A 24,881-nucleotide genomic window follows, 5' to 3' on the forward strand; every position below is an offset into this window, starting at 1 on the left:
ACTGGAGGGGACGGTGTTTTAACATTAACCGTGTGAATTATGCTTTGCTTAGGGGTGGGCTTTTGTAGCCTATTGATGCTTCAATGGGAGGAGAATCTACTGCTTCATGGTTTGGTTTCTGTCGCTTGTACATGTCTCTGTACAAGTCAGGATTTGAGTCCTCAACAAGTCAGGAATAGCAATAGCACTTACTTATATACCCCTTTACAGTGCTTTACAGTCCTCTCTAAGCAGTTTACAGAGTCAGCGTATCGCCCCCATCAATCTGGGTCCTCATTTTACCAACCTTGGAAGGATGGAAGGCTGAGTCAACCTTGAGCCTGGTGACATTCGAACTGCTGGCAGTCGGCAAGACTGCATTCTAACCACTGCACCACCACGGCTCTTCTCAATTGCTTAAGAGAGTTCAGGTCAAGGATTTTGGGGGCATTGCCCACGTGGTGACCTTATTTGTAACAATGACATGGTGCAGATCATATGGATTCTAGGGTACAGAACAATGAAACAACAGAGCTGGAAGAGACCTTGGAGGTCTTCTACCGGCTGTTTGAGCAGAATATCCTATACCATTTGAGACAAGTGGTTGGCCAATCTCTTCTTAAAAGTCTCCAGTGATGGAGAACCCACAACTTCAGAAGGCAAGCGGTTCCACTGGTGAGTTGTTCTAACTGTTGGGCAAGGGCTCCTTATTTATAGGTTGGTCCTCTCTTTGATTAGGTTTCAACCATTGATTCTTGTCCTGGCCTCAAATGCTTTGGAGAATAGGATGACCCCTCCGCCCTTTTCTTTGGCCACCCTTCAAATATTGAAAGACTGCTATCATGTCGACCCGAGTTCTTCTTTTCATTAAACTAGACATACCCAATTTCTGCAGCAAAGGAACTCCCTCAGCCACTGTGGAACACAGGAATTTGGGATCAAATCTCAGCTATCAGGGTCTCCATCCATGAAAGAGTTCCAGCACTCAATCCTGGAAGTAGCTCGATTATAAAAGATACTTTTCCTTACCACTTTTTCCACATTCCAGTTCTTACCGTTATCAGAGCAGTGACGTGGGATGTATAGCTTGGTATTGGTAAAAATGTTCACGCCGAAGTCCTACCAGATAAAGCAAAGAGCTTTAAAAGGAACAGGCCTTTCTGCTCATAAAAACTAATGATCAATGTTTATTCTCAGTACGTGCTAATATACCCAACCATAAGGAATGTATTATTGAAGACACTATCTCCAGTAAAAATAAATAAATCATAATGCTGTATCCTTTGTACATATCGCAGCCCATTTGGGTGGCACTTAAAGGGACAGAGAAGCAACAGATGGAAATTGGCATCTTCTATATCCATCTTCATTTATTTGATTTATTTGATTTGTCAATCGCTTACAAGATAATAGGTATAAGTATAAACATGAGTAAGAATACAGGAAATAGGTACAAATAAATGAGGACAATAGGACAGGGACAGGAGGCACAATGGTGCACTTATGCACGCTCCTTAGATATAGCCAGAAAGCCAATCCCTTGATGGGTCTATGGCAGAGAAGCAGTGGGAGAGAAGTCTTTGTTCACGGGTGTCAAACTCAATTGTGTCACGTGGCATCTCGAAATGTATCGCAATGTTATTTTTCCTTTGCAGAGCTGGGGTAGGCATGGCCTGTGTGTGATGCATCCGGCCTGCAGGCCCTCAGTTTGACAGGTCTTTCTTAGCAGATGGCCGCTCTTGGCTGATAGCAATAGTACTTATATACTGCTTCACCGTGCTTTACAGCCTTCTCTGAGAGGTTTACAGAGTCAGCCTTTTGCTCCCAACAATCTGGATCCTCATTTTACCGATCTCAGAAGGATTTGGAAACTGAGTCAACCTTGAGCTGCTCAGAATTGAACTCCTGGAGTAAACAGTGAGTTAGCCTGCATTACTGCATTCTAACCACTGTGCCACTAGGACTTTTAACTCTTGGTGCAATGATCCACTCAACAACTGTGGCAAGAAAAGTCATAAAATGGGGCAAAGCTCACTTAACAAATGTCTCACTTAGCAACAGAATTTGGGGGCTCAATTATGGTCATAAATTGAGGACCAGCTGTAAGGTTAGATTAAATCCCAGGGCAGATGGTTAGAAAAGACAAACCATTAAGAAAATAAGGAAAGCATATCATGAATTAAGGCAAATATATGTGTCCCAGGATAATGTTCCAGGACCAATCTCAGTCAGTCACAGGGACAAGGGATTTTGTCTTCCGAGTTTTGGGATCACGCTAGAGCTCATCTTCAGGGAACATCTCTCTACCAGAATGCGTGCTAGTTTCCTGAGGATGGGCTCCAGCATGAGACTGAAAACGTGGAAGACAAAACCTCTGGTCTCGGTGACTGACTCAGATTGGATCCTGCAAGGAAACTATATCTCTATGGATCTGCCCAGGAAGATACCAGAAGTCTACTTCAGCTCAGCAGAGAACCAACTATGCGCTTCTCCTTGCCTAATGAGAGCATCTCCCCTGTGGGGAATCAGAGCTTTGATGCTTACCCTGAATATGCGGTAAGAATCCCCATCTTCAGGAATAAAATGCACTGGGGAGCCAATTCTTTGACCCCTGGATGGTTTTGTTGCAGGACAGGGATAAATATTGAATGAATCCTTAAAGAGGTCAACAGAGAAGATGTGATCCTTCTTGGGAAGGAAGTTGTAAACCTGAAACCAGAAAGGATGCAACTGAGGATGGAGATTTCAGCTAGAGGAACTTCCTGCCCATCAAGTTGCCAATGAAATGCCAATGAAACAGACTGTGAAATAGCAATAGCACTTAGGATTATATACCACTTCCTAGCATTTTACAGTCCTCTCTAAGTGTTTTACAGAGTCAGCCTACTGCCCCCAATAATCTAGGTCCTCATTTTACCGACCTCGGAAGGATGGAAGGCTGAGCCAACCTTGAGCCAGTCAGAATTGAACACCTGCAGTGAGCAATGAGTTAGCCTGCAGCACCTCTACTCTAACCACTGCGCCGCCACGGCTCTTGATAGAATGGGAGAATGACCTTGGGAGATGAGAAAAGGGAGAGAGATCAGATAAAAGAGGGACAAACCTAAAGCTGAGTAATGGACAGGTAAAAAGAGACAGCAGGTGAATTGTACTTTCAAACCTGCAAGATTAGTATCAGCCTCTCACGTACAGTAGACCAAACAATCAACACAATAAGATTAGTTGATTGTAAGGCCGCATTAATAGTCTTGCAATCTGAAAGCACAGTTATCCTGCCACATCTGTTCAGCAGTTGATCAATTAGGGCAGATCCCTTCCACATTTCTTTCTCTGCTCATTACTTCATTTTGGGCTCCTTAGGCGCCATCTCTTCTGTCTGTCTTCCAAGGTCATTCTCACGTTCCATTATAGGCCACCACATGAAATGGTGAGTTCTCTTTTACTGGAAATCTCAAAGGAGAGGCCACCTTGGTCTTCTGGCCAAGATGATCCAGATGATTCTACATTGAGACACCTCTGAGACAGGCTGGGTTAAGAATTCAGGAGTGATCCAAGCAAGCATCTATGTTTGATGGAGAACCAGAATTTGGCTTCTTGGTCTGTGACCTTCCCCAGTACTCCACACTGGCTCTAGGACTCTGTGTCAACTTCAAAGGGAGATTTTGCTGATTGCAGCCATTGCCACTCTTCAGCTGCCACAGAGTCAGTGGGGGAGGGATGTCATTTCCAGAGAGCAACAAGAAATCGTCCCAAGGGAACCAAGGTTGTCTAACCAGATGTTCTACTAAGACTTGGACAGTTTTCCATAACAATACCTGGACATTTAATTGGACAATGTGGCCTGCACTTATGAGAAGGGAGGGAGATTCTATTCTTTAATTATGTGAAAACTGTGGGAACTAGTTAGAGTTGGTTTTGCTTCAATCGGTGCCGACATGATGTACTCAATAAAGTTTAGCATAAAGAGATTGGATCGCCTCAAGCTTGCTTGCTTGCTTGGGTTTGTCAGTTGGAACCTTGACACTCTGAGAATGGGACTGACTCAAAGTTCCTCAGGAATTTTATTCCTAATCCATTACTTTCACCACTATAACACACTACTTTGCATTATGGCAAAATCTCTGGACTGTGATAGTGGGCTGCCCTCAGTCTACATGCTTTGTCCTTCTATTTTTCCTACATTTTCTTCCCCTAAAATTAATTTATGGACAATTTTCTTTACTTCTCCTTCTCTGCAATCCTCCCCTAACTTCTTAAATTTAGTTGTGACCACTATCTTCTGGTGTAAATTGTAAATAAATGGCTGCAAGCGATCGTATTTGAAGTACATCTCAATGGACAAGTAAATCTTGGGATGAAACCAGCATCAGCCAGGACATATCTAGACCCCAAATGAAATGCATTCGGAACTTACCTTCTCAGAGGAGAGCTCGGCTTCAGGTTTGAAGAGAAAGACACTCTGGTCAACGGCATGGATGGCACAGAGAGAACCGGGGAAGGCTGAAAGATGGAGTTGGGCTTTCTGGCCAGGCAGACCTTCTTGATCCGAGAACCACAGTTTGGCCTGTAAACATAAACTGGGTCTTTGAAAAGGACACTTCCACTTGGTGTGGAATGAATGGAAGGAGAATGAATGGAATGAAGTCATCCTTGTTGTCATGCATATTGTAACATTGAGTTGCCCTCTGTGACTAACCTGAAGCCACAGCTTGATAGGCTCAATGGAACTACTGGCTGATCCCCCACCCCAAATAGGCTTAAGTTGACTTCCGGTTTGGCATCATTGTGACACAATTGTAGGAACTGGGGCTCAGCCAACCTAGGCTGAACTCTCTTCGTTGGGGGACCCTTAAAGGGCTAAAGTCACCTTGGAGAGGTGACGAAGAAAGGAGGGACGCCTCATAGATCGCAGAGAGTCACAACTCTCCTGCTTGATCTGAGGCTTATCCTCCTTTCCAGCAACGAAGAAGGGATATTTATGATATTGTTTTAATTGAAATATTAAAATGGAGAAGAGAGGAAGGCTAGAAATAGAGTATCTACCAATATAAGGTATGTGATATTAAGATATAGAATAGAGGTAGAAATTAGAAAGGCGGGGGAGATAATTATGCATATTTCTATACAATATGTTACAATTAGTGGGTAAATGAAAGGACCAGAAGTTGAAAGATGGGTGTATTATGTACAATGTTATTATAATAATGTGAGTAGGATTAATGTAATTAAGGCTATCAAAATTGTTAAAAAGAAAAAAGGCTTAAGTTTAGCTGATGTTTCGGGTTTTCTTTCCATTGCCATTTGGTTATGACCCACTGAGATACCGGCATTCAAGGGAACAGGTCTGGCCAGGATATAACTGATTCAGTGGTGGGATTCAAAAATTTTTATTACCAGTTCTGTGGGTGTGACTTGGTGGGCATGGCAGGGGAAGGATACTGTAAAATCTCCAGTCAGAGGTAGTATTTGCCAGTTCTCCGAACTACTAAAAATTGTCCACTACCGGTTCTCCAGAACTGGTCAGAACCTGCTGAATACCCACCTCTGAACTGATTACATCAGCCTGGACAAGCAGATAGCAAAAGGGTAACTCAAGAGCTATTTCTGAAAGGATCAGAAGCAAACAAGGCTTTGTGGATATTAGCGCCAGTAGAGTTGAGGAGCAGCAGCTTAGAGAAGACCTGTTCTGGATCATTAAGATTCTGCCTTTCTTTAACAGCACAACACAAAATGTACAACTTTACCTTGTGGGAGAAGCACGGTTCTACGGTGAAGTCTCTCAAGCCAGCAACGAGTTCTCCACTGGGCAAAATGGTGTAGAGGAGCAAGTGGATCTTGGGAGCAGTGTCGACATCCACCAAGAGATTCAAAAGGAAGTCCCCTTTGGTTTCTAAAGGATGAAAATCCCAGGTGGAGGAAAGAGAGAGATCAAAAGAGACATATAAATTTTGATAGATGGATGGATGGATGGAATAAGTTCCAGTTGGAATACATCAGACTTCACCAGGGTGATCCCAACAGGCTGGGAAATGTGAGTCAAAAATGGATCATTGAAGAATCAGGAGCAGAAGGACTTTAGCTGCTGTTTTCTTTTCAGATGTGAGGGTTTGCCTTCTCCTCCACAAGAACTTTTAGGTTTGTGGTCGGAATGATCAAATTAGTGGTCTCTCTTGTTTCAGGGATCCATGAAACAGCAGGTGAGCCTACCTGCAGTAACCTCTCCCACTGCACAGGAGAGCAATGGACATAAAACAGGCCCTGTGGCACACACCAGAGTCCTTCAACCCTTTGCCATCCTAAAAAACCCAAACGCTGCCTCAGACCCAGGAGTCAGTGCTGTTAGTAGTGCCTTCCCATGGCTCTCCAAGGTTTCTGGAAACCCTGGATTGATCTTGGGGTCTTCTGTGTACCAGGTGATTGGGAACTCAATCCCATTCTCTATCCTTCATTCTTCCATTTTGCATGTTTTTTTTTTAATCCCTGAAAACAAAGTCACACCCAACATGCCATCCTGCTGACTACAAGAGACTGAGCCCCTAATCCTCTGTGGGACTCTAAGAAGGGCCTGTCCCAGAGGAAAAAGCATAGGCATCTGGGCAGCCTTCTACTGTAGTTGCAAAGAGACATCACTGGGATGCCCAGCAAAAAACTCAGGATGAAGGAAGTGACTGCAGAGATTTGGGAGAAATGGCCTGTTCCTACCGCTTGAGTGCATCCCTTTCCTCTGCCCAATGGCATGGCTGGCTGTGGGTGTGCCCAGCTTCCATGCCCTGCCAGTGTGAAATCAGATATAGTGAACCCAGCTGTGAATGGGAAAAGGTTTTGGTGAATGGGAGAGGTTTTTCAGACATACAAGGGGTACTCAGCATTCGGCAAGAGAGAACTAGATCCCCATAGATGGAGACACCCCTGGAACATCTGGGAAGCTTTTTGCCAAGCAGGAAGGGGGGAGTGTAATTTGCAGGGAGAACATTTACCTGTTCCCTGTTCCACTGGCTGCCTGTGTGTCCCTGTTCGGATGATGTCCCCCTTAGCCTTGACCTGCAGGGAAAGAAGAAATTCCTGCTAGATGTGCTAGGGCTTGGAGAAATCGATTCATTAATTGATTGATTGATTGATTGATTGATTGATTTGCAACTCTGAGCACTGGCTGTCATGTTAGATATATGGACCCCTAGAATTGTGAATTGTCTAGTTTGACCTTTAGATTGAAACAATAATAATAATTCACCCATGGCGTTAATCAGGAATCTGGTGAATTTGATGATTGTCTGAAGGGAACATATTTTGAGATGGCAAGGCTAAAATTCAGGCCCAATGGAGGCCTTCGTGGCCTTGGAAAATCCCAAAGGAAAAGACTAACTAGCCTGTGGATTAAGCATGTGACCCAAACCACAGAAGGCGTGCTTGACTATTTTTATTATTTCTATATCTTTTCTATTGTATGCAAGCTTCCCCTTATGTAACCAAGCAAAAGCAAAGAAATGTATAAATATCTGCCTCACACTGTGTTTGGGATTCCTCCACCGTTAGGGAGCACCATCTTTATTTAGCTGAATAAACATGTTTGCCTTATCAAGACTAATCCGGATTCTGTCTTTTATTTTTTACCGAGTCACACCTGCAATCCTGCATAACAATGGAATTGCAGTATGTTAGTTAGCAGGTACAAGATGTGGCTAAAGCAATTGTTCTGAAGTATGCAACTCGGGACAGTGCCAAAGGAATTGAGAAGCTGAAATGTTACATCTAGACAACGTTGAAAAACCACCATACAATCTAAAACCATCTCCATCAATTGGACCGGACGGAATATGTGTCTCCTTCTTAAAAAAACCTATCCACTGCCATAGCCGAACCTCTAAGCATAATCTTTGAAACATCTTTCAGGACCAGCTACTTGCCAAAACTATGGTCTCAAGCCACGGTCATCCCACCTTCAAAAAGTGAGACCTAGCTTAGTTGATATTTACAGACAAATCTCTTTATGCTGCTTCACCTTTAAAGTCATGGAATCAGTTATTAACCAATCCATTATCCTCCACTTAGAGACAAACAACCTACTCTCTAATGAACAATTTGATTTCAGAAAAGACTATCCTGCAATCTGCAACTCTTACACTGCAGAAATATATGGACTACACAACTCGATCAGGGCAAAGCAATAGATGCAATCTACATGGACTTCTGTAAAGCCTTTGATTCAGTGGTACACGACAAACTACTCCTAAAACTAAAATCTTATGGTATCTCTGGACACCTGCATAACTGGATAAAAGGATTCCTTCAAACAGACAACAAATGGTTAAAATTGGGAGCGTCTTATCAAATTCTGCACCTGTCAACAGTGGTGTCCCTCAAGGCAGTGTTCTAGGACCAACTCTCTTCATACTCTACATAAATGACCTCTGTAATCATATTAAGAGCAACTGCGTTCTCTTCGCTGATGATGTAAAGCTATTCAACACCACAGATAATACTGCTACTCTTCAAAAAGACCTCGACTATGTATCAGAATGGTCAAACAAATGGCAACTTCAAATCTCAACAAATAAATGCTCTGTCTTACATATTGGCAAAAAAAAAATCCGAAAATAAAATACGAGCTAAATAGTCAAGACCTTGTTGATGATCCAAACTCTGTCAGGACCTTGGAGTTCTGATCTCTAATGATCTAAGTGCTAGAGCCCATGTAACTACATAGCCAAAAAGGCATTAAGCGTTGTTAACCTAATCCTATGTAGCTTTTTCTCTGGTAATATCACACTACTAACTAGAGCATACAAAACATTTGCTAGACCAATACTTCAATACAGCTCATCAGTCTGGAACCCTCATTACGTATCTGATATTAACACAGTTGAGAGAGTCCAGAAAAATTTCACAAGAAGAGTTCTCCTCTACTTGTTGCAGAATACCTTATGCCACCAAACTTGAAATTCTAGACCTAGAAAACCTAGAATTACGACCCCTTCAGTACAATCTAAGTATAGTACATAAAATTATACATTGCAATGTCCTACCTGTCAATGAATACTTCAGCTTCAACCATAACAACACAAAAGCACACAATAGATACAAACTCAAGGTAAACCACACCAAACTTGATTGCAGGAAATACGACTTCAGCAACAGAGTGGTCAATGTCTGGAATACTCTACCTGACTCTGTGGTTTCTTCCCCAAACCCCCAAAACTTTAACCTTAGACTGTCTACTATTGACCTCACTCACCCCTTTCCTAAGAGGTCTCTAGGGAGCGTGCATAAGCGCACCAATGTGCCTACCGTCTCTGTCCTATTGTTTCTTTTTTGTTTCTTTTTATTTTTTTATATGTATCCATTTCATGTATCCATAACTATGTTTATACTTATTATACCTGTTATCTTATAATTGCTTGACAAAATAAATAAATAAATAAATAAATAAATAAATAAATAAATAAATAAATAAATCTCGTAGTATAAGGGGCTTGTTAACACAAGTTCCCCATTTCTGGGAAAAGGACTCCATCTTAGAAAAACTCTGGCTTTACCAATGCCCTGAAAATTCCCACCAGATGCTGCCGTAGCATTCCAGATACTTCATTATGTTTGTGCAAGATAAACTATAAGCAGGGGGTTCCCAGATTACACGTAGTCCTCAATTTATGACTACAATTGAGCCCAAAATTTCTGTAGCTTAAGTAAAACAATTGTGATGTGAGATTTCCGCATTTTACAACTTTTCTTGCTATGATTGTTAAGTGAATCACTGCAGTTGTTAAGTTAGTAACACGGTTGTTAAGTACATATGGCTCCCCCATTGACTTTGCATGTCAGAAGTTCACAAAGATCCCCAGGACATTGCAACTGTCATAAATATGAATCGGTTGCAAGGATCTGAATTTTAATCACGTGAACTTAACTGCAATGGTCAGAAGAAAAATGGTAATGTCACTTTTTTCAGTGCAGCTATAATTTCGAATGGCCACTTTAAAAATTGTTTTAATTCAGGGATTATCTGTACAATATATACTTCAATTAGCAAATGAATCGGTTTTCTGGAATTGAATATTACAGAAATTATCCATATCTTAGCATGGGGGTTCCTAACCCCGGACGGCAGCCCACTATTATTGGGCCTTGAACTATTCGGAACCAGGCCATGGAAATGGCAGGTGAGCACGTGCATGCCTGCCTCCACACTCACATGGAAATATCCCCTCTACCCCCTCCCACCAGTCCACAAAGCCAGAAAATTTGGAGAAGCCTGTCTTAGTATCGTAAGACATACACACACATATGCATTAATCCTGATTAGTATTTTCTGTGAATACAGCTTTTGGATCTCTGGGCCTTTCCTAAGTAGAAATGCATGCACGCCATTCTTGAGTTTTCTGAAAACTAACTTGGTGTGAATCTGCTCTTCTCAGTGGGCATCCTGTCTCTGTGGCTTTTATTTCAGCTCATTACAATCACCTTCCAAAATCATGGAAAACCCGACTTCCGGTTTGAGTTCCTTTGGTGACAGACAGAAATCTGCAATCGTGCACGGTTTCGGTCTAAGCTCGCCACTGGAGTGCCCCGAGCTGGCTGGTTTCGGGGTTAAGCCACCCCGTAGAATTTCTTCTAACAACCAGTTCTCCAAACTGTTTAGAATGTTAACAACCGGTTTTAGCAAATAGGTGTGAACTGGTAGACTCCCACCCCTGGGTATAGGATCTGCTGTTTGAACAGGGGGTTAGACTAGAAGTCCTCCAAAGTCCCTTCCATTGATTAATGGCTGTTTAACAAAGCGAAGCAAACATGCTGACACATGTGACACTTGTGAATGCAGCCTTCGCCTGAAGACTCACCATGTAATAGAAGATAATCTCGTCCTCCTTCTCATCACCTTGGTTAAGGATGTAATGCACCCGAACCGGCTCACGGTGGCCACAGCTTAAAGTCTTTGACACAGGCTCAACATGTACATAACTTTTGCTTGGAGAATAAAACATGTACGCCGTGTGAAATGCATTACCATGGCGGGGTGTAATCCAGTGGTCGCTATTACACCAAGGTTTGTTTTGATACATAGCCTGAAAGGAAAAGCATAGATTTAGAGAAATTAGGTGGGAGGCTGGCTGAGAACATTTTGCTGGCAAGGGCGAGAGAGATGGGCAGCTCAAAAATGTGACAGATCGATAGATGATAGCTAGATATTGATATACAGGAGATATTCAGTAGATATACAAATAGATAATGGATGGGTGGGTGGGTGGAAGAAACAGAAAGATGAGAGAGAAGATATATATATATAGATAATGGATGGGTGGATAGAGAGAAGGAGAGGTGATATATAGATATATAGTAGATATAGATAGATAATGGATGTGTGTGTACATCCATACGTACATCCATCCATCCATCCATAAATACATACATACGAGAGGCAACCAAAAGTCAAGAGGGGGGCTGTGACTGTGCTCTGGAAGCCACACTCCATTTGTTTTACCATCTCTCTCTCTCTCTCTCTCTCTCTCTCTCTCACACACACACACACACACACACACACACACAGAGAGAGAGAGAGAGAGAGAGAGAGAAAGAAAAAAAGGGAGGAGCCCTAAGTCCTTTTAACTAACTAACTAGGATAACTTCTAACTTTATTGTGACTTTAAATCTACATAATCAGCATACATTAAAATGAAATTTCAGTGCACAAAGCTCTTAAAGGGTCACCATCTCCAAAATACACTACACAAACATGACAAAGATATAAGTAAATAAAAAAAAAAAAATGTGCATATACCCTCATATATGGCACAGAGAAACAGCACAGTCTACTTTGGAATGTACATGGCGAGAAAAACGAATCTTGCGAGTTTCCCAGACAGATGGCATAGGGAACAAAGCTGTTACAAAATCTGCTAGTCCTGCGAGAAATACTTCGAAACCTCCTCCCAGAAGGAAGCAACAGAAACAAACCATCAAGTGGGAATGTCATAAAATACAGCCATTGCACATTGAGAAGACTAACCGTAAAAGACAAAACGTCACTTCTGATATTACTGGTTTCTATGGAGAATTCAGCTCTCCCCTCAGCATCCGTCACTTGATAGAGCTGCTGGTGAGTTGCCATCAACAAAATCTCCACTGTTCCATTGCTGATCGGAACCTCGTTGCTGTCTACCAGCTTCACCTGTGCACGAAAAAAACACCACACTGATCCAACTGGTTGCAGCCAAATATTTCAGCATTTACCAATGCAGTTTCTATTCTGCCTTTCCTTCAGGGATGCCAAGCTTTCCTGTCAAGCCATCCTAGTTTTTTTCCCCATCACTACAACTCTGTGGAAAAGGGGAGACTAGCAGCAGGGACTTGAGCCTCGAAATAGGTTTGGGGGCTGTAGCTGAGGAAGAAAGGGGACAATTTCTAAGCCCAAGCAAGGAGCTGTTGAGAGAGGATGTTACAGTTGGTTTGATAAATGGACTCTTCATGAAGGAAAAAGGGCTTTGGGAGCTTCAAAGCAGAGCGTCCACAGGGGATGATAGGATTAGCAATAGCACTTCTATACTGTCCCATAGTGCTTTACATACCCTCTGGACAGTTTACAATGTCGGCATTTTTGCCCCCAATCATCTGGGTCCTCAGCTGCAGGCTAACTCACTGCTCACTACCAGCAGTTCGATGTCCTTAGTGCCTCGACATTGACTCAGCCTTCCATCTTTCCAAAGTCAGTAAAATGAGGACCAGATGATTGGGGGCAATAGGCCAACTCTGTAAACCACTTAGAGAGAGCTGCAAAAGCACCATGAAGCAGTATACAAGGCATGATTGGGACTTTGTGGTGGCTGCCATCTTGATTTTTGAGGGCTACCACCATCATTTCCATGGATACCCCTGCTTAATAATCCTACTAATGAACAAAGGCTGAAAAGTTCCTATTGTAGACTCCAGCTTGCTTGCTTGCTTGCTTCTTCCTTTCCCCGTATCTCTCTCTCCCTCTCTCTCTCTCTCTCTCTCTCTCTCTCTCTCTCTCTCTCTATCTATCTATCTATCTATCATAATCTATCATATCTCCCTCCCTCCCTCTCTGTTTCATTCTGGGACTATTAACAAAAGCGGGGGCTGCTTTCCAGGAGCATGTTTCTCCTTTATGGAAATATAATATTCTGCCTTTTTAATATTTCCTAGAATATGTCATTCTTCTAGGAGATGAGTGGGTGCTAACTTTCTACGCATCTATCTATCATTTGTCTACCTACTTCCTCCGTCCATCCGTCCGTCTGTCCCTCCCTCCTTTGATTGAAATAGTATAAGATCTGCTTGAGCAGGGGATTGAACTAGAACAGCGGCCCCCAACCAGGGCTGGGATTCTACCAGTTTGCACATATTCACTAGAACCGGTTGTTAACATTCTAAGCAGTTCGGAGAACTGGTTGTTAGAAGAAATTATTGGCCTAATCCTGTAAGGAAGGCAGGAGGGAAACATTCTGGTGTTGCTTACAGAAACTGCCTCTCCATTAATACTTATTAGATTCTTGACAGGACTAGACTTCCTTTCGCTGGAACCTCTCTGGAGTTTTTTTTCCTCCTTTGCTGGTACTTTGCTTGTGTGGAGTGACCATTCAAAGTTTCAATGGCACTGAAAAAAGTGACTTATGACCCTTTTTCATGCTTACGACTGTTGCAGCATCCCCACAGTCATGAGAGGCCAGGCGAGGAGATGCATGCCTCAATGTGAGTGATATTGAGTTGGCCACACCCAGCCAATAACATGACCACCAAGCCACATCCACCCAGTCACATGACCACCAAGCCACACCCACCAACTAAGCCACACCCACCGAACCAGTTGTTAAAAAATTTGAATCCCACCCCTGCCCCCAACCTTTTGGGCATCAGAGACCCATTCCAAGGAGAGAGGTTTTTCCACGGATTAGAGAGGGTGTGATTTCACATGCTGCCTGCATCCTACAAATAGGGCTTTGCTTGTTTGTGCAGCGCTTTTTCTGGTATGCCCCTGCCCGCTACTGGGCCATGGACCAGGGGGTGGGGATCCCTGAACTACAAGACCTCCAAGGTCTCTTCCAAGTTGTGATTCTGTATTTCTTAATGCTTTTACACTGCTTTTGATCATTCTAGCTCAGAGCAGCTGGACAGCAGCTGTTAGGGTAAAGAAATGGCATTGGAACAGACTGGAGGCATCGGCTGGGCTGATATGGCTTAAATCTAGCTTTGCAGAGAAACCACAGCTCCCATCTTACCTGCACGACATAAGGCATGCCGGGTTTATAGTAAAGGTCTACGTGTTCAAAGATAATTTCGCTCAATGTAGACGTGACCTCAATGGATTCTGTGGCAGTCACCTCCACGCCTGTTGAAGAAAAGTGTCATCTGCAAAAGGCTGGACAAGGGGTTGGAATAGATGATCTCTAGGGCCCTCCCATGTGCAAATTTCTCTGATATGTCTATGAAGATTCTCAGTCATCCAAGTCATGGTTGTCCCAAAGGTGCTTTTTCAAGATGGAACTGGACATTCTGGTTTTTCTCTGAAGATTCGCTTTACAATCCAAGAAAGTCCTTCAAAGAACTGAAGAAGCTTCTTGGATGAGAAGTGAAATATCTTCAAATAAAAACAAGGAAGTCCAGTTGCCTCTTGAAAAGCACATTTGGGATTACTCTGACATACTAATTCCCTCTGTTAGTTTGAATTTGCCACTCAGTAGCCCTTTAAACATTTCCCCTGTCCAGTTGAGACTGGCTCAAAGGGGTAATGTGCATCTCCAATTCTCAGCCTGGGGAATTTCTTGTCTGAGAGACACTTACATCATCAGGTGGCCAGCACAAAAGTATGGAGCGTGGTAACCTTTCCTGCTGAAGAGATATCTATTTTTCTACCTACATTTGCATGCTTTCAAACTGCTAGGTTGGCAGGAGCTGGGGCGAGAATGGGAACTCACCCAATCCTGCAATGCTTGGGATTCGAACCTGAGCTGTCAGCTTTCTTAACCACTTAGCCACCATGTTTTTCATGGGATATCAAATTTGATTAGTATGTCTCAGACTGCTTGGAACCAGCTGATTTCCCACCCCCCCCCACACACAAAATCTCATCACTTCACATTCTGGGAAATGTTGGAGGAGAGAATAGTTTTCTCAATTATAACTCAGATGCCCTACTCTCTTAGACTTAGACACAGGGTGTGTTTTTCTATCAAGGTTAACTCAGCCTTCCATCTTTCTGAGATGGGTAAAAAGACGACTCAAATTGTTGGAGACAATAGGCTGACTCTGTAAACCACTTAGAGAGGGCTGAAATAGCAATAGCCCTTAGACTTATATACCACTTCACAGTGCTTTACAGCCAGAGGTGGTATTTAGCCGGTTAGGACCAGTTTGAGTGAACTGGTATCAGAAATTTTCCTGTTCTAAATTCCCTTGTTTTTTAGCTCAGCTGATTCACACAGCAAAGTGGATTGCTGCATCTCAGCTGAGCTAAAAAAACAGCTCACTTCACCAGTGCTGATACCGAGGGCGGCCTTTGAGAGCTGTGCTGCACAAAGCGCGCTCTCGTAGAACCAATCGCACCACTGTCTGGTCCTGCCCATCCCACCCACTCCGCCCCACCTTGTCCTATATATCTTGCCTTTGTCACACGGCCCAGCTAATCTCTGCGCCTCGCCTGCTCTGCTCACCAAAGGTAAGCATGCCACCTGCTTGCCCTTCACCTCGGCCAGGTCAGGGAACACACCATTCCTTGGCTCTGGAGAGAAATAGCAATAGGCTGCTGAGAGAAACAGCAATAGGCTGCTGCTTCTCTTTGCTGCAGCGCTTTCCAGATCGGACTTAGAGGACCCAAAGCGGCGGCTCACAGCTGCTCTCATTCTCCAAGCAAGAGCAACAGTGGAGAGAAGCAGGCGCTGCCCTGGACAGCAAAGATGGAGGGCAACAGGCTCCAAAAGGCTGTACGGTCGACCTTCACACCATGGCTTTTGCACATACACAGAAGCCATGTGCCGTGCTCATACGCGGAAGCCCTGCACATGCACTCACATTTTCCGCAAACCAGTGGTGGGATCATTTGAATCTCACCACTGTTTACAACCCCCTCTAAGTGGTTTACACAGTCAGCCTATTGCCCCCAACAATCTGGGTTTTCATTTTACCCGCATTGGAAGGATGAAGGCTGAGGCAACCTTGAGCCTGGTGAGATTTGAACTGCCAAATTGCAGTCAGCAGGCATTCAGCAGAAGTAGCCTGCAGTACTGCATTCTAACCACTATGCCACCAAGAACTGTGAAATTGTATATAAGTCTAAGTGCTATTGCTATTGTTATCTCCCAAACTTTCCTAGTAGGAAACAGGAGCTTTAGGTCTGATTCTGGGCCATTCTGTCAGCCCGTTGGTGCTCTTTTGTTTCTTGAAGGTTACCTGTTCCTTCCTCTGTGATTTTGCCTTCTACGGTGATGGCCATCGAAAAGCCTCGCCACCTCAGGTGGAACTCCTCCATGTTCACCCCCTTGGAGAAGCAGCCATCTCCATCTGCCTGCATGCCACAACAACCAAGAAACAGCAGCCTGTGATCGCTTTGTAAATACCTTGCGTTCGTTATTTTCCAGCAACAGAACCTTTTCAACCTGATACCTTCTAGGTGGGTTGGAAGCAACAGCAGAGCCAAGCCAAAGAGATGGAACCCTTGTAGGAAAGTGATTCAGCAGAACTTCCCTTCTGAAAACCTGTCTAAACTTACTCCTTAGCTCTTGCCCGCTTTTTAAGTGACAATTTAAATAGAGTCTGAAACTCGATTTGTTCTTTACGTCGTCATTACTTTTACTCCAGTAGTCCTCGACTTTTGACCATAATTTAGCCCAATATCTCTGTTGCTTAGTGAGACATTTGTTAAATGGTTTTTCCCTATTTTACAACTTTTTTTTGTCACCATTGGTAAATGGATCACTGCAATTGTTAAGTTAATAACATGGTTGCTAAGTGGATCTGGTTTCCCCATTGACTTTGCTTGTCAAAATGTCACAAAAGGTGGTCCCATGACCTCTGGAACACCGCAACCATCATAAATATGAGTCAGTTGCCAAGGGTCGAAATTTTGATCCCATGGCCATGAGGATGGCGCAGTGGTCATGCGTGTGAAAAACCCATTTTCGTTGTTGTACCATCCTTTGTCGAGAAGGTATGAGGCCCCATGATCATGATACACCTCCCTCCCTTGTAGGTAAATATTCTCGGCTGTGCAAATCTTCCTTGTGAAACATTGTGAGAACTTTAGCCACCCAGCACCTTTATCACCTGTTTTCTCATTCATCTAATCAAAATGTGTAAGAATTAATACATTTTATCTCGGAGGTCAATAATTTCCCAAAATTTGTAGACCACTGTTAATTGATTATGTGCCATCTAGCCAATTTTGACTCCAAGTTACCACATAGATAGATTTGCCCTATGAGAATATCTATCTACAACTTGTTCTTTTGACGGTGCCCCCATCACTGTAACCAAGACCCTCCACCTTCCTGCTGGACATCCTCTTCTTCTCTTTCTGTATACCTTTCCCAACATTAGAGCTTCTTTATTTCTTTTTCATTAGACCTTCTGAATGCTTTTCTGAATATCATGCTCACCTTGATATAGCAGTCCTTGACTTATAACCACAATTGGGACAGGAACTTCCATCTCTAAGCAAGGTTGTTGTTAAATGGGGCCTTGGGCTCTCTGAACTTGGTTGTTTTCTTGCAGATGTTTCATTACCCAGCTAGGTAATACCAACAATGCTAGTAAGGGAGTGGGGTTTTCTCTCAGTATATATTCTAGTGTAGGGGTCTTCAAACTTGACAGTTTTGAGACTTGTAGACTTCCTCCTCCAGTCATGTTAGCTCAAGAATTCTGGGAATTGAAGTCTACAAGTCTTAAACTTGCCAAGTTTGAAGATCCTTGTTCTAGTGGCTTGCGTGTCAGTGCTGATGGGAGTGGTCTTGTTGGTTCTTTGGTTGTGTTAGGGTTAGGGTTGGGCTATTTACTATTAGCTTCTTTGGCAGTTCCTTGATTGGGGTATTGTTTACTTCTAGATTGTTGATCTGATGTTAATCTTTATGTTAATTTATGCTCATCCGGGTGATTTGAACTTGTGACTGTGGGAATCTTGTGACAGTCATAAGTGCAAAGATATGAATCACATTGTTATCCCCATCATATTTTTGAATGATTGCCAAACGAATGGTTGTAAGTCAAGGACTATCTCTGCTTACCTCTTCACTGCATGACCTTTCTTCAAATAATATTGGCCCACAACAACCTTCAGCCAGAAATGGAGATCTCTTCTATTTGAAGATGTCCCTTCTCGCCAAATGGTGTTTGTGCTAATATTGTTGGATGGTTTAAATCCCGTATGAAAAAAAATATTTCAGAGGAAATAGTAAACCGGAATAAGGGAAGAAGATGAGGAAGCTGCACAAAGAGATGACAAGGAAGAATTACAGAATTCCGCAGAAGTGCACAGAGTTACACTGAAGTGGAAGAGGCTGTGGATGAAAATAAACTTTAAAAAATGCTTGGTGGAAACCATGAGGAATCCGATCATTAGCCATCCTCACGGCATACCCAAGCCAGGGTAAACGTCACTGTTTCAATAGTATATACATACTAGAAATTCTAGCATGTTCAAAGACTGCGCTACTTGGAACTTTGTCATGCCAGGTGATGCCAAGAATAAGTTGGAGACAGCGCATATGAAAGGTGTTCAACTTTCTCTCCTCCCATGCATAAAGGGTCCAAGACTCGCTGCAGTATAAGAGTGTGCCCAAGATACAGGTTCTATAGACCTGAATCTTTGTATGTTCCATTAGCTTCTTATTAAGACATACTCTCTTTGTAAGTCTGGAAAATGTGGTGGACACTTTACCAATATGTTTATTCAGCTCAGTGTCTAAAGAGAGAATGTCGAAGATAGTTGAGCCAAAGTACACAAAGTCATGGATGATGTGAGGTTCTTGTGCAGAGATTGTAATTCAGGGAGGTGAATCCACATCCTGACCCATGACTTGTGTTTTTTTCAGGCTGATTTTTAATCCAAAATCTTGGCAGGCCTTGCTAAAATGATCCAGAACTTGTTGACAGTCTTCAGCAGTGAGCAGTAACTGCAGCATTGTCAGCGAAGAGAAAATCCTGCAAGTATGTCATTTGGTCTTTGCTCTTTGCTCTCAATCTAGAGAAATTACAGAGTTTCCCATCTGATCTGGTCCAGAGATAAATACCATCTGCTGCAATTCCAAAAGCATGTTTCAGCATGTCAGCAAAAAAGATCCCAAATAGAGCTGGCATAAGGACACAGCCCTGCTTCACTCCACTTTGAATATCAAAGGAATCTGATGTTAAGCCATCAAAAACTACTCTGCCCTTCATTTCCTCATGAAAGAACCTGCGGATGTTGAGGAGCTGAGGTGGACATTCAATCTTGGGGAGGATTTTATAAAGGCCATCCCTACTAACCAAGTCAAAAGCCTTTCATAAGATCTATGAAGGCTACAAAATGTGGCTGTCTTTGTTCCCTGCACTTCTGCAACTGTCTAAGGGAAAATACCGTATCAGTAATGGACCTGTTGACTCAGAATCCGCACTGTGATTCTGGATAGACTCTCTCTGCAAGCACCTGGAGCCTCTTCAGTATGACACTGGCAAGCAGCTTCCCTACAACACTAAGAAAGATGCTGCTGTAATTGCTACTGTTAAGTTTGGGAAAAGAGAGGCTGAACCAGAGCATGAGTGCAACAATACTTTATTATAGCAATAAAGGGCTGACCGTGCTTGCCAAGCCTGGAACTGGCTCGCAGCAATCAGCGACTGGTTGGACCCCGCAGCCTCCTTTTATAGCTGGCTGCTGGGGAGAACCAACCAATGAGTGAAGGGGAAGAATGCCCCCGCAAAGTGAATGGACCTGAGTGAGAACTCCTAGGGTTCTCAGGACATAACAACCCTTCCCCCCAGATGCGAACACGCATAGTCTTTGAGGTAGGCAGGAGGTTTATGTTGGCGCCTGAACGGCGCAGCTCTGGAACGCTGTCTGTCCGTTCAGGGTCTGTCTGGGAAGGCAGAGCCGGTAAAGTGTCACCAACGTGCCCCTCGGTTCGGGCAGGCCCGGGACTCGTAGGGTTGGTCACTGGGGACGTGCTCCCGTAGACTGGATCGGACTGGTCAGCCGTCTGGGCGCTGCTGTCTGTGTTCGGGCTTTCTGGAATGGCTGCTGGTGTAAACTGGTCGCCGGGAAGGATGTGGATGTGGGGTTGATGCTGAGGCCTCCCTTCGTTTTGTAATTCTGGGTCCCTGCTAGCGAGGGTGCTGAGACACCTACGCAGCTGGTCCAGGTGCCTTCTCCAGACACGGCCGTCCTCCAGTCTGACTCTATACGACCTGGGTCCGGTGATGGCCACGATCTCGCCCGGGATCCACAGGGGGTCTCCAGCGAAGTTCCTCACGAATACTGGCTCCTGTAAGATAAAATGTCTAACCCCGATGTGGAAGCGAGGGAGAGTCAGGGCAGTATTGTGGGTGCAGTCTGTCCAATACAGTCCTCAGGCGCCTGCCCATCAGGAGCTCAGCTGGGGACTTATTGGTGACTGAACATGGAGTTGAGTGCTGGCTCATCAGGAAACGCGCGAGTTTGTGGTGCCAATCATCCTTGCTGAACCTCACCAGGGCTTCTTTAGTGGTCCTGACGGCCCTTTCAGCCAATCCGTTACTGGCAGGATGAAATGGGGCTGTAAAAATGTGGCGGATACCCAGGTTGGCAGTGAAACGGCTGAACTCAGTTGATGCGACCTGTGGGCCATTGTCGGAGACAATGGAGTCGGGTAGCCCGTGTGTTACAAACAGGCGAGTTAATACTTTGGTAATTGCTTGTGTGGTGGTCGTGGATAGCTGTGCTACGTCAATCCATTTAGAATAGGAGTCCACGACCACTAGGAACATTTTCCCATGCACAGGGCCGGCCAGGTCGATGTGAATTCTGGACCACGGAGCGCTGGCGCTCTCCCATTTAGTAGGGGTGGCAATAGGAGGAGCTGGACGGGATTCCTGGCAGGGGTTGCAGGAGCTTACCCATCTCGCGATGTCCTCGCCGAGGCCCGGCCACCATACGTAGCTGCGTGCTAATGCCTTCATTCTAACGATGCCCGGTGTCCCTCGGTGCAACGCTCCAGAACTCGGGTACGCAGTGAGGTCGGGATGACCACTCGAGTGCCCCACAGTAGACAGCCCTGCAAACTGGATAATTCCTGCATGCGGGTCTTGAAAGGTGTGAATTTGTTTTCAACATTACCACCCGGCCACCCCCTCCTCACCCAGTCCAGCACCTGGGCGAGCGTTTTGTCTGCCTTGGTTTTAGCAGCAATGTCAAGGGCAGTGATGGGGAGGTCCAATTGGGTGACCTCAAAAATAGCGTGGACAGGAGCAGGGTCTTCAGCTGGAGCCGGCAATGGACAGCGGCTGAGAGCGTCAGCGTGGGACAATGTTTTACCTGGGCGGTGTATGAGTCTGTAGGAGTAGGCTGCTAGGAAGAGGGTCCATCTGGCCATTCTAGGAGAAAGGACTTGAGGGGTCTGTTTGTCCCCAGCTAGTAGGCCCAGGAGGGGCTTGTGGTCCGTGACCAGCTCGAAAAAATGGCCAAAGAGAAACTCGTGAAATTTTTCACTGCTGCAACAGCTGCTAGAGCTTCCTTATCGATCTGGCTGTAATTGCGCTCTGTTGCAGAGAGCGTCCTGGAGAAAAAGCAATGGGAGCCTCGGCGCCATTGGGAAGCCTGTGACTTAATACTGCCCTGATTCCAAAGGGAGATGCGTCTGCTGCCAGCACTAATGGAAGGTTGGGGTCGAATTGAATAAGTACCGCTCTGACGTGAGTAGTGATTTGACGGCGTGAAAAGCAGCGTCTTCTTTGTGTCCCCAGTGCCAAGGTGATTTTTTATCCAGTAATCTGTGTAGGGTTCAGCTACTGATGCTTTATGGGGCAAGAAGGACACGTAAAGTTCAATAGCCCCAAGAAGGCCTGTAGTTCAGTTTTGGAGGTTGGAGTGGGTGCCTCGTGAATTGCCTTAACCTTGGACTCCAGGGGGTGAATGCCTGAGGCGTCAATTTTATAACCCAGAAAGTCCACCTGTCTAGTGGCAATGGCGCATTTTTTCTTTTTTTCAATTTGAGGCCATGCTGTCTGAACCTCTCTAACACTGCTCGAACTCTCTGGAAGAGTTGGGGTCTGTCCCTGGCCAAGACTAAGATGTCGTCAAAGTAGGGTACTACACCAGGAGGCCCTGCAAAATCCAGCTCCATGAGGGATTGAAAAATACCTGGGGCAACACTTACGCATAAATTGGAGACGCTTGCATCGGAAAGCACCCCTGTGAGTGACAATGGTCTGGAGTTCCGCTGTTTGGTTGTCAACAGGAACTGTTGATACGCTTGAGACATGTCCAATTTGGCAAAAATGCTGCCGGGTTCAAAAGTGTGTAATAAATGCTGAATGACGGGCACTGGGTAAGCGCTAACTTGTAGAAACTTATTGATTGTGGTCTTGTAGTCCGAGCAAATTCTCAGGCTACTGTCTTTTTTGAGGGTGTGACAATGGGCGTCTCCCATTTGGCGAAATCTGTTGGCTCAATGACCCTTGTTTTAACAGTTTATCCAATTCCGCATCTAGTTTTGGCCGAATAGCGAATGGGACCCTACGCGGTTTTAGCCTGATTGGGACTGCCTGGGGTCGACTGAGAATGAGATAGGGGTACCGTTATAACACCCCAGCTCATCGCTGAATACATCTGAGTAATCAGCGAATAAGGAGTCAGTGTCAGAGGTTGAGACAGCATGGACTCCTGTTAGCCCTAGGCCGAGATGGGGAAACCAATCGAGCCCCAATAAAGTAGGAGATTGCCGTTAACTACCACTAGAGGTAGGTGACCTTTAAAAGCTCTAAAATTGACAAGGAATTTGCCTCTGCCGATTACAGGAATGGACTTCCCCTGGTAGTCCTTCAGGCTAAACTGGCACTTCTGGAGCCGGCTAGTTGATAGGCTGGGCTGGAGCCTCTTGAGGGTGTTCCACGAGATAATTGAGAGCGCTGACCCTGTGTCAAACCTCCATGCGGCACGGTTTACCTTCTAAGGAAACGGAGAGAGAGATTTTACTAACAGTGTGGCAAGTGTGCTTGGCATGGTGGTGAGTGCGACAGTTCAATACTTGCCTCTGCGGTCCCGAGTGTGAGAAGGGGGTACCTTTGTGCTGAGTTTTGAGGGGCTTGGCAGACTCTCGCGATGTGCCCCCTTTTATGGCAGTTATTGCAGGTGGCTCCTTTGAACTTGCAGGTGGCCCTCAGATGAGATCCACCACAGGCTAGGCACAGGGTGATGTGCTTGGGCAGACCGATGTTTTCTTGTTTGGCTCCTACCTGAGGCCGACTGGCATTGGAGAGGCAGTGGACGTCGTTTTCATCACAAAGGGCTTCCTCTGCTACCACCTCCTCGGAGTGGACTGGAGCTGTCGTTAGCTTGGCAGTCGGGCCATGGATCTCGGTGGCTGAGTGTGCTGCCAGTTCTGCTGCCAAGGCCTCCTTGACGGCTTGTGCTAGGTTGAGGTCCTTCTTAGCGAGAAGGCGCCTCTGAAGGTGGAGGTCCTTGACCCTGCAGACTAGTTGATCGAGGAGCATGTCCTCCAGGTAGGTTCCAAACCCACAATGCAGTGCTGCTGTTCTGAGGGTGGCCATGTACTGATTGATGGTCTCCTTGTCTGATTGCTTCCTCATACGGAAGGTGAATCTCCTGGCAATCTGTGAGGGCCTGGGAGAATAGTGGTTAGTGAGGATTTCAAGTAGTTCAGACCAAGGAACGTTTTTCAACTCACGTGGAGCCACGAGGGCTGTGGCAGTATCGAAAACGATGGCTCCACAGTAGATCAGGAAATACGATTTTTTCCGATGCTCCCCAGCATCAGCCAGCCCAATTGCATCGATATAATGGTTAAAGCGGTTCTTGTATGATTCCCACTTCTCCTCATCCGGTTTGAACGCTGGGAAGACTGGATTGGAATTCATGGTGATGGGACCGGTAGAACAACCTGTGGACAAAATCTCTCTGGGGCAGCAGCAAAGGTTCTAGTGCCTGTGGCAGGCAAGTGATTTCAGCTCTGGAGAGGCTTTTCGCAATCCCTCTCTCTCTCTCTGGGTTAGCAGACGGTTTGGCTGTCAGCCGTTGGCAGCGTTTGAATTCGCGCCTGTGTGGGCGTCAGTGACTTGACTACAGCACCGTGCTGTACCTTTTAGGTTTGAAATTCAAATGACAGCCGTTTGAATTTCGCGCCTAAACATCGAGCGGCTGCGGCTCGCAGCGCTTCACTTTTCCTGTAGCTGGGCTAACAAGCGGCTACAGATGCTTCTAACTTTCGATTCTGACCGCTCTCTCTGGCTGCGGATCAGTGTTCGCTTCGATTGCTTGCTGACCGCTTTCTCTGTCAGCGGATCAGCGTTTGCTCTTTCTGTTTGCTGAACCGCTCTATCTGGCTGCGGATCAGCGTTGCTCTTATCGCCGGCCGATCGCTCTCTCTGGCTGCGGATCGGCGGCTAGTGACTCAGCGGTTGCATGGTGCTTCTGGTAGCCATCCCATCCTCGTCGCCAGTGTTAAGTTTGGGAAAAGAGAGGCTGAACCAGAGCATGAGTGCAACAATACTTTATTATAGCAATAAAGGGCTGACCGTGCTTGCCAAGCCTGGAACTGGCTTGCAGCAATCAGCGACTGGTTGGACCCCGCAGCCTCCTTTTATAGCTGGCTGCTGGGGAGAACCAACCAATGAGTGAAGGGGAAGAACGCCCCCGCAAAGTGAATGGACCTGAGTGAGAACTCCTAGGGTTCTCAGGACATAACAGCTACAGTCACCCCTGTTGCCTT

General features: G+C 45.1%; 1 protein-coding gene across 2 annotated transcripts in view; it reads right to left on the reverse strand.

Moving 5' to 3' along the window:
• LOC113451614 (alpha-2-macroglobulin-like) overlaps positions 1-24,881 on the reverse strand; it is an 85,921-nt gene that overhangs the window by 37,867 nt on the left and 23,173 nt on the right. For both annotated transcript variants that reach the window (XM_087928495.1, XM_087928496.1), the window contains exons 9-17: positions 16,378-16,492; positions 14,211-14,320; positions 11,981-12,142; positions 10,815-11,039; positions 6,957-7,020; positions 5,724-5,869; positions 4,394-4,543; positions 2,524-2,688; positions 1,035-1,098 (exon numbers count right to left, since the gene is read on the reverse strand). In XM_087928495.1, the coding sequence (XP_087784621.1) occupies positions 1,035-1,098; positions 2,524-2,688; positions 4,394-4,543; positions 5,724-5,869; positions 6,957-7,020; positions 10,815-11,039; positions 11,981-12,142; positions 14,211-14,320; positions 16,378-16,492 (1,201 nt within the window). The remainder of the gene's footprint in view (positions 1-1,034; positions 1,099-2,523; positions 2,689-4,393; positions 4,544-5,723; positions 5,870-6,956; positions 7,021-10,814; positions 11,040-11,980; positions 12,143-14,210; positions 14,321-16,377; positions 16,493-24,881) is intronic.

The sequence above is a fragment of the Pseudonaja textilis genome, chromosome 2, assembly GCF_049901715.1.
Source record: "Pseudonaja textilis isolate UNSWEBS1 chromosome 2, rPseTex1.2, whole genome shotgun sequence".
Lineage (NCBI taxonomy): Eukaryota > Metazoa > Chordata > Lepidosauria > Squamata > Elapidae > Pseudonaja > Pseudonaja textilis.